A 10493-nucleotide genomic window follows, 5' to 3' on the forward strand; every position below is an offset into this window, starting at 1 on the left:
GTTCCAGCCACGTGGACAGTTACTCTAAATATGGAGTCCTGAGGGAACAGACCATCTGCTGTGAGAAATGAGAGAGATTTGTGGCAAGTCTTCCTGCCTGGACTTGTTCGCTTCTTTCATTCTGCACTTCCTCCTCTGTGCAGCCTTCTTATCCTGTGTAACCGTCACAACTTATACGTAGATAATTGACATCAATGTACCAGTGATGGCCAGTATATTACGTTTTAAGGATGGGGCTTTGATGATCCAGCTGTTAGACAGCTGTCTCGCCCCTCGGGCTGCAGTGACCCATATACAACCTATACCAGGCGTCTTTCTACAGTTCTTTTGACAAGTACATTTATCTCCGCAAACATTCAGATCCAAATTTATAATCAGAAACTATGGGGTAGATGTATGAAGCAGTGATGAGGGAGAAGTGGCCCATGGCAACCAATCAGCACTGAATTAACCTCTATAATTTGCATAATATAATAGCAGAGCAGCTGATTGGCTGCCATGGGCCGCTTCTCCTCTGGCTTACTCCTCCCTTATCACTGCTTCATAAATCTACCCTTATAAGCTATGCTTTACTAGAAATGGGACACATAGGGATGGCCGGATGTTAGAATACGGACGCTGGCATTCCACAGGAAGGTATCCCCACAGGAATTGGGTAAGGATACTAACCATCCAAACCTGATACTAACCATCCAAACCCTAACTCGCTGTAGTCTAACCTTAACCTTCCCCTTTCTGCAACCTAACACGAAGTCCCACCCAATAGTGCCACAGTTATGTATCGTATAATGTGTACGCACCAAGTGTATTTACGTAGACCAATGTATCAGGCCCAAGAGTGAAATATTAACCATACAACTGGGCATGCTTATAGTGAATATATGGATTTATCTGTTTACATGTACAAGCTGAAACTCACAGCTCCCACGGCAGGAATTCCTGTGGCTTGTCTTTGTGTAATAACTTTATTGCTGCAAAACTTTATTTAAAACAAAACCCAATGTAATCTTGTCACTTGGCATACAAGGTGCTTTCATACTGCAGGGCCCTATAGGATTGTGTATTTAATGTCAAAACATTCTGTGATATTCATTTTCTGTTTTTTTTTTTTTTTTTTTTTTCTTTCATCTATTGCACACAGAGTGTCCCCCTCCTCCGGAGCCAGAGAATGGTGGATTCATGTGTCACCCCCCACATTGTGAGCAGCCCTTTACCTCTGGCAGTGTTATAGAGTACTTCTGTGCTGAAGGGTACATGCTGAAAGGGGACTACAAATTCCTAACGTGCAAGAACAGGGCTTGGAACCCACCTATGGGTGTTAGCTGCAGACAGAGCCAAGGTGAGTGTGGCTTTTGACGTGTGTGTGTGTGCGCGAAGGCAGGATGGCTACCGAATGCATCCTCCCTCTGTTCAGTGCATGGCTTCAGACTGCAGTTCTAATTTTTTTATTTTTTTTATTTCAGAAACCAGCAAAAATACCAGTATTGGGGTCTCAACCCTATCCATTGTTGCCTCAACGGCTAGCTCTGTGGCCTTGATACTGCTGCTAATTGTTCTCTTTGTGCTACTGCAACCCAAAATCAAATCATTTCACCACAGCAGGTAAGAGCTAGAATGACCGTTTCATATTCTGTTGTCTGGGGGGGTTGGTTGGGACTTTGTTTCTCTCTAAAGGCCCCCATACATTAGGCCGACTTGTCCTTAGGACAAGTCGGACCCAATTCTCCTGTGAGCCGCCCGGCAGCTCCCCGGGAGGCTCACATACAATTTGGCACTTGATGAGCCAGTTTTTACATGTGATAAATCGCTTGCGATTTATCACATGTAAAACAAATGGGGAGCTGCAGGGCGGTGAGGAGCAGTGGGGCGGGCAGCAGCAGTGGTTGGGGCGGGCAGCGGCAGTAGTGGGGGCGGGCAGCGGCAGTAGTGGGGGCGGGCAGCGGCAGTAGTGGGGGCGGGCGGCGGCAGTAGTGCCTGGCCGGCATGCTGTGATCACAAATAGCAGCGCTGCGGGACGGGACGCACAGTGGCGGCTATTAGATTTTCAAAATATCTGTTAAATGACCGGCCGTTCTGTGATTGGCTGAGAGAGCTCTCAGCCAATCACAGAACGGCCGGTCATTTGACAGGTTTTTTTTAAATCTAATAGCCGCCACTGTGCGTCCCGTCCCGCAGCGGCAGCGCTGCTATTTGTGATCACAGCATGCCGGCCAGGTCAGCATCACTCGCCGCACCCGCCGGGAACTCATTTGTGAGCCGCCGCCCGCCCCCACTACTGCCGCCGCCCGCCCCCACTACTGCCGCTGCTATTTGTTATCACAGCATGCCGGCCAGGTCAGTGTGTCTGCCCGCCGTGCTCCCCCGCCCGCCGTGCTCCCCCGCCCCCCGGTGTCTGCATGCATATGCCTGACAGGTGGGCAGGCATATGCATAGCATACAGGGAGGTCGGATGATCTTATGTGCTGACCGTCCGACCTCCCTGATCCGGTCCGATGCGCACGGGACCGCGCATCGGATCGGATCATATATCACACACCTGCTATTTTGGGGCGATTTCATCCGGTTATCGGCCCAAAGTGCCGAAATCGGATGAAATCGTATAGTGTATGGGGGGCCTTAAGCTTGGCTCCATCTTCCCCTAAATGAGATACAAATAGACATCACTGACTATAAAGCTAAATACACAGTGGAACGATATCTTCATGATTTGTCGCATTGGAACAACCAATCATGAAGATCGTTAAGTGTGTAGACTTAATTGCATGCTACCGCAGATCACATAAAAGGTCTTTGGGCTGGCTGTGCTGCTCCTGTGTGTGAGGTTCTGTGCAGTGTAATGATAATGACGGATGGAACGAGGTATCGCTCTGTCGCCCATTACATTGCACAGTGAGTACGGGCAATCTTGACACCACTGCTTAGTGTGTAACCTAATCTGTCCTGCTTCAGTCGCAGTCTGCTCATTGCAGCCAGTGTAGAAATGTCAGTCATAAGAAAAGTATAATTTAGTGTTCATATTTTAATATGGGGGTAAAAAGGTATCGTATATATTTAGTCTTATCTGTTTGTTACGTGGACATAGGGGTGTTCTATATATTTTGGATCTCAAAATCCAAAACTTTGTTGCCTATTTAAGAGTCTGCAGACACTGGGGTAGATTTTGCCATTTATTACATATAGACATTCCACTCAGAATTATTATATGAAGTGGTGGAAAATGTGGACTAAGGGGGGTATGCAAACCGGGATCACGGCTGTCGATCCCCGCCGACAGCCGTGGTCCTGGCCCATTTGCGGTCTGATCGAGAACGTCTTCCATAGGACAATAATTGTGTCCGACCTTTGCAAAAAGATTGCTGCAGACTGTCTGCATTTGCAATTTATACACATTAAGTCTGCGTTTGGAATAAAATCAGTTACAGTGCAAATGTGAAATAAAGGTTATTTATTGGGGCGTATAGGGACGTAGAACTCTGCGTTCAGGTCATTCTCCAATTGATCACTTTTTGAAGCTTGATACGTCTGGCCCTTAAGTGAGTAACTTCAATGATTCTCAGTTTTGCTCTCAACGCCCTAGTCTCCACCGCCCCCCTCCTCTTTACATTATCGAATTTTGATGAAGAATGTAACGCTTATGTGTTGCCATATTTCGTCTTTTAGATGAGAAAAACCATTTGAGTATTTCTTACCAGCTCCATGTGTCTGCGAAGTCCTTCAGATGTGTTGTGTCTCTTTCAGGCGTGAAGCATGCATACCAGGAGAGCAGGTTTCCATCATGGTTGATGGCGTACAGGTTGCCCTTCCTTCCTACGAGGAAGCTGTTTATGGCAGTGCAGGAAACTGTATTCCATCGGCCAGCTCCCGTGTGCAGATCGTGTTGTCTGAAGGACCGGGAGAGGAGCAGGACATACAGCAGGAGGTGCCTGGCTCCGACATCCCAGGACAATCCACAGGGACTACACACGTCACTTGCCAAACTACTGCACATACCTCACAATACGCTGCCGGCCGCTCGCAGCGCTCAGAGACTGTACTGGTCCATCAGCCTTCCTCCCAGTGGGTGTCTGGTGCAGAGGGCAGGACTCTTGGAAGGGAAGGAGCGGAGTCTGATAACAGTGATGTGCAGAGTCTTCTGTCACTGTCATCCGAGGATTACACAGATGGTGAGTATAGAGGAACTGCATCCGCTCACTGTTCCAGTTCTGTATGTGGACGTTTTGCTCTCTGCTCCATCTAATGTTATGCACATGGCAGTGGAACATGAATACTGCACCTTCTTGTCTGAGTTGGTCTTTTTATATTTTCCTCTCCAGATATCCCGCTGCTGAAAGAAGCTTGAATACTTCAAACTCCTCACTCAACTCTGCAGGATCTCCGCAATCTTCCTGCTCGGCCCTTCCTGTATTCGCAGGAGCTCTGGAGCTGATTACTTGTGCCTGCCTCACCAACCCCCGTCCCTGTCCCCCACACTACCACCACATCAGCCCGTTGAGCGCAGACGCTCTGTTCCCTATCTACAGAGCATCGGGAGCTGATGGTCTGAGCCTTGCTTGCAGAGGTGTACAACTATATTTAATATGTATGTGTTAAACTATAGGCTATATACAGCTATAAGAATATCCCTGTGGTAGGAGTTGGAACTTACTTTGCCTGGCACTACTCCTTGCTAAATATGTTGATGCCTCTTGTTCTCTCCAGAGAGTTTCGCACTTGCAACTGTAAACCTTGGCTTCCATTCGGTCTGCACTGCTATGTGCAGAATTATATATGGTCCCCAAGAGGAGACCTTTTGTCTCAGGATGACCCCAGATTAAGTGCTCTGATCCACAAAGATGGAGTCCAGTGCAATATCCCCCTCCCTTTACAGAACACAAGACTTTGTCACCTTTATGGTCAGGCTGACTGGTGTTCTTTACATTAAGTACCATTTAGGAAAACCTTCACCATTGTTGGTCTGAAAGTTGAGAGTTGAGGCTGTGTAGACTGATGTGTACCACTCTATGGTAGCCCGGGCTAATGAACTGGCTTTTTCATAGGATTTGCGGTTTCTGCTGCTAGGCGGTGGTATTCACTAAACATCAGCTTTTTAAAGATGACGATTCTCGGAGGCCTTGAGTGTTTAATATTGGGGGGTCAGTAGTAATAACAACGGTCAGACTCATTCTGTGTACATTACTATCTGCCTTTTAAAGTTCAGCCTCTAAAGCCCCTGATTCTCAGAGGTTTTGTTCAAATGTTTTAGTAAATACACCCCAAGGTCTTGCTGTGAATCGCTTTTAGGGCAGCTTTTAAAGGGAAAGTATCTTTGTAACAGTGACCCTTATTGAGGGATGTGCTGTACGTATCATAGGATTTGTCCAGATATTAAATGATTCTGCCCCCTTATGAACCAATTCTGATTTGGATTATGTCATGGGGTCTAAAGAATAAAATTAACTATGGTACTTTTGCTACAAAAAGTGCTAACTTTTTTTTAAAGCATAATGAACCCACTTTTATATAGCTGGCCACCTCACTGGGTGGTGACCTGAACCTTACCAAAAATCACCAGTGTCTGTCTGATCCTGTGTCCTGTGCATCTTTTAATATATAGTTGAAAAAAATAAGTTGATTTGAGCATTGTAGTTTTAAACCATTAGATTTTGTATGTTTTGGGGATTTTTTTTTTTTCTTGTACAATTCTCTGTAGCGTGGAATCTGTCTTTACAATCATTCGGTATTGCTGTCTGTGGCGTTTTTAACCGCTGGCAACATGATTTCCATCCAGATTTTAGAAATTTTTCGAAAAACACAAAAACATCTATATGTTCCCTTTAAGCCACAAACGTACAGTTCCAGACTATGGACCTACCTTTTGACGATTACAATTGCCAAGTCTTGTTCTAAGTTGTAGCCATCTTGTAGTCAGCAACCCACGAGGCATTGTGTTATAAAGGAAAGTTGGGGCGCATCGGAGCCAGGTATTGGGTGGGAAACACGCCTTATGAACATTGACATTTAGCCCTAAGTATTATCAATGTTATTATGTTCATTAAACTAAACCTAAAATCCCATGAGTTGAGCAGGAAGGTGGCCATCGGAGATTCACTGTTGCTGAGAGGAAGAGGATTATATCAAACAGGAAGGGAGATTGGGTTCTTGCTAGTGTGTATGTGTGTATACCATTTACAACGTCAGACAAATGTCACGTGCACACCTACACAACGGTGCTTGTGTATAATTGTGAGTGTGTTTATATATGTAAGTGTACATGGTTTTTGTCAGTTTATATTTTTTGGGAAGGGCCTTTTGGTTTTTGCCACTTTATTTCCCAAATGTAAAAGGTTTACGCTTCGGAGGCCACACTGGTGCCAGAGCAGACCAGGATCCGGTTGTGCAACGTTGTCCGTTGTCTTGTATATGACCAAATGTATCAAGTCGCCGGCGAGATGCTCGCATTAACCTGAACACATCCACCCACGTACAGATACGCGAGCCATTTTGAAAGAAACCAGTACTCCCATTACCGCAGCCCATGACTCCGCTAAGAACTACTGACCATGTACCTGTGATGTCACCGGTACCATTTAAAGTCCGATGGTACAACACAGTATGGCTGCCTCTACTGTTTGTTGGTGCGATGTCCCGTTTAAGTGCTGGTTTTCATTGTGCCACGTTCACTATAATTTTACAGATTTGTTTGGTTACCCGTCTCTCTCTTTCCCACAATCGGATGTGCAATATTCATAGATCCATTACATGTATGGGGCTGCGTGATCTGCAGCCATGCACCACCTTGTAAATACCTGACTACAGACTCCTCTGCAACTATAACCAAGGCTTTGCTTCATATTGTGGGGTCTTATTGTTCTCTTTTAGTTCTTTCTATAGGGGTAGTGAATGCTGCCCTCTAACATATATCAGGTGATTTGAATTTATCCCCACTCCCTGCAGAGTTTGCATTAGGGTTCCTGCCCTGGATGTCGCATGAGAGATGACAATAGATAACCGCTACGATGGTAATCTAACCTCCTATACTGTCTTCCAGGTGCTAGAGGCAGTGTCGCGGCCACCAAATGTTGTATAGTATAGGGCGCTGCATGCACGTGTACAGGGCTGGTTAACCCCTCTGGTGCCAGAATGATACATTATAAATAAATCACAGCTTTATTCCCTCTGCTCTGACTGTCACCCTGGACATTGCTGTGGGGCTGAAGATAATATTTTAATATTTGTACAAAGTAATTTAAATTTAATTGTTCTATGTATATAACTGCATTTCTAAATAATAAAAAAAAAAAGTTTCTTTTAAAGTTATATTAGACGGTGTTTCTTTTATTACATTGTATGGATCATTTTGAACCTCTTATCATTTTTTTTTTTTATATATATATAATAAAAATCCAGTTCCATTGGTTTCACCAGCAACTGAACACATTATTAAATGAATTGCCCATTAAGTTTCTAGGTTACTTTACGTATGGTGGGATATAGTCATACCTTGACTTTTGCTGTTTGGATTTGCATGAGATAATCAGGGGATAATGTTGGGGGGTAGTCAGTCTGTGACTCTATGTCCGCTGGTGGAAATGGCGGCACTCAACTATTGCTGCCTTTTCTGACATTGAAGGCTTTCAGATTTGGCTTCTTTTTTTTTAAGTGGAATTTGAATTGTCAGAAACTGCCACTAATTGTCGTATTCACAGCCGATTCCGACAATTCAGTCTTCATTTCCAACAAAATGCAGCCATTTCGTCAATCGACAGTCTGAACATTGAATGCTGACTGTCGAGTTACAGTGGGAACAGGTCGAAAATGGCCGGGAATCGGACTATCGGGAACGCTCTGACATTCTGATTCAGGATTGGATCCCCCCCTGCATTGAATTCACTTTAGAAGTAAAAAAATAACGAACAGTCGTTGTCTTAAGTGCATGATGCAGACTGCTAGTATTTTAAGGCAGTTTTAAAGACCTCAAATATTTTAAATGTATTTTGGGCCTTATTTATATTTATGTCCTCAAAATGCAACAGGAAGCATCTGTAGGAGATTGCTCTTTGCTAACACGGACAGAAGGATCCTGAGTGCTGCACCTGAGATCACCATGATTGAAGCAGTCAGGTGGTGTAATGTAGATACCCAGGTCCAGGAAGTCTGCGCCCAACTACTCCATCTCCCCAGATGCTGCAGCATCTCGTGCATTCTGCGGCTGACTGGGCTGCACATGTACAGAAGAAGTCTTGTGCCAGCCACGTAAATGCCGTATTTGTATGCAAACCTCCAGATGTGTGTACAAAAATGGACTAGGCCTTATGTTTTTAAATAAAGCTGATTTCTATTTTTGAATGCTACACCATTTAAAAAAAAAAAAAAGTCAGATTAATGTTTTTACCGGTTTTATTTGTTGTTTGTTCAAGACACTTGGACAATGAGTAGATTTACCTTTGGGGTCTGTTGATGATCTGTGAAATCATCTGGCCCTAGACAACACATTAATTAGTGGTAATAAATACTTCTTTTCAGACTGAACAGCGCTCGGCCATCACACAAGTGCCAGAAAAAGTGAATGAGATGGTGCCCGGCGCTTAATTGCCCACGTCTCTGGGCCCTTATCCCTGATTCGCTGTACAATGACCTCCTTATATTCTAATTTGTTGGTTAAACATTAGCACTACAAGTAGTGTCTGTCCCCCAGCTTAAAGAAGTGATGCGAGTCCTGGCTGTCAAAGTGGCTGCAGACCGAGAACTAACCCCTTGTGTGGTGCATCCGACAGTTTGGATTCTTCTGATTGGCTGTCACGTGGTTTGGATCGCCAATAAGATCCCACTATGAGATCCAAGCAATTCTGTGAAAAACCGAACCCACACATCTCTAGTGATGAAGCTCCCTATTTGGGGAGTAAGTTGGGTAACTGTGTTGAGGGGAGATTGTATGCAAGAAGCATACAGGAAAGACAAATGTGCCTTTTTGGGCGCACTCTTTGTTCAATAATTTGATATGATTAATTCATTAAGACATAACTTTTATTGGCTTCTTTTCTAAAAAATTGGGAGCATTCCTCATTTCATTATTAATCGATAAATTAACCTTGACCATCAATCAAGGAGAAAGAACACTTTTAACATATGGACTTATCAATACATTGTCATTGACCATCAATCAAGGAAAAGATCATATACAACATTTAAACAGGATATATCCATACATTTTTACATGGAGTTATTTTTAAAAGATTTTCAATTTTTAATTTTTTAATTCTATAATAAATCTTAAACAAATTGCCTCAGCAAAATTGCATCAATTTTACAATTTGAGTTGCCTCGGCAAATTGGCAGCGATTCGCTCGGCCACACACACTAGGTTAACCTCTTATGCTTATAGGTTATACTGTAACAAGACTACTGTATCTCATATTAAAAAGAGGAGGGTAACCCAGTCCAATGAGTAGACCTGTAAAAGATATAGGTATAGTCACCCGTGGAAAGTACTCCAACAACCGGCGGTTCCTAAGCGAGTAAGTTGGGTAACCCTGACTTTTTGATTTCTATGTTCCTGTGGATGGCATCTGGCTGGGGGTATGAGGGGGTGACCTTTACACTTCCATAAACACCCCTTTGACATGACACACCATAAAGGTGAAGCCTTGTTGCAATTCCCTTGAATTCCCCAAGGAGGTGCGGCACATGTAACATGTGCAGAGAGAGTTAGATTTGGGTGGGGTTTGTACTTCAAACTGATATCTATATTGCAGTGTAAAAATAAAGCAGTCAGTATTTACCCTGCACAGAAACAAAATAACTCACCCAAACATAACTCTCTGCACATTTTACATCTGCCCCACCTGCAGTGCACATGGTTTTGCCCATTAGAGAGAGAGAGAGAATTTGGTTTTGCGTATGAACCAGAATCCGGCCCTTGATTTCTTATGACCCTGCTTCTGCCCCCTTGTTGTTCCAATTTGATGTGCCATCAGCCACTTAACCTGATTTTGAGTTCATCTGGCCTCTCCCCAATTCTTTTACATTTCCTCCAACCGGTTAATGCAGGACAAGGGCTTTGAATCTTCCTTAAATATCTTGCTACCTTATCTGTTTCCTGCCACTGCTCCGTCTGTCCTTTCCTAAAAATAGTGACTCTGGCAGAGACCACGCACTCACAAATAACCACCCTGATGTCGACATGTATGGACAGCGCTGTGTGATTCGGAGTGGTGCGTACATGGAGGGGAATAATCCCTGCATTAGTTGTATGGATACTGGCATTGATATAAAGAAATAAAACAGACTTCCAAGGCTCCTGCTGGCCCCAATGTGTTCCGCAAAAATGGCTGATTGCATGATACAGTATATGACCCATGGTCATTATCCGATTTTTCAATTACTGCTCTTTTTTGTGGGAAGTCCCGACGAACCTGTAATCCCTGGTAAAGTATAGGATATCCCTGTATATGTGTGTGACTGAGAATCCACCTTCACATCTCAAAGCTTCTAATATACTTTATTCATTTGTATAA

At 44.0% G+C, this 10493-nt stretch overlaps 1 protein-coding gene across 1 annotated transcript in view; it reads left to right on the plus strand.

The window, feature by feature from the left end:
• Positions 1 to 7296, plus strand: part of SUSD6 (sushi domain containing 6) — a 32484-nt gene extending 25188 nt beyond the window's left edge. Inside the window, exons 3-6 of the mRNA XM_083167484.1 lie at positions 1142 to 1339; positions 1464 to 1602; positions 3739 to 4163; positions 4314 to 7296. Coding sequence (XP_083023610.1) covers positions 1142 to 1339; positions 1464 to 1602; positions 3739 to 4163; positions 4314 to 4339 — 788 coding nt within the window. The 3' untranslated portion in view covers positions 4340 to 7296. The remainder of the gene's footprint in view (positions 1 to 1141; positions 1340 to 1463; positions 1603 to 3738; positions 4164 to 4313) is intronic.
• Positions 7297 to 10493: the final 3197 nt, after the last annotated feature.

This window comes from Crinia signifera, chromosome 12 (assembly GCF_055691185.1).
Source record: "Crinia signifera chromosome 12, ASM5569118v1, whole genome shotgun sequence".
Taxonomy (NCBI): domain Eukaryota; kingdom Metazoa; phylum Chordata; class Amphibia; order Anura; family Myobatrachidae; genus Crinia; species Crinia signifera.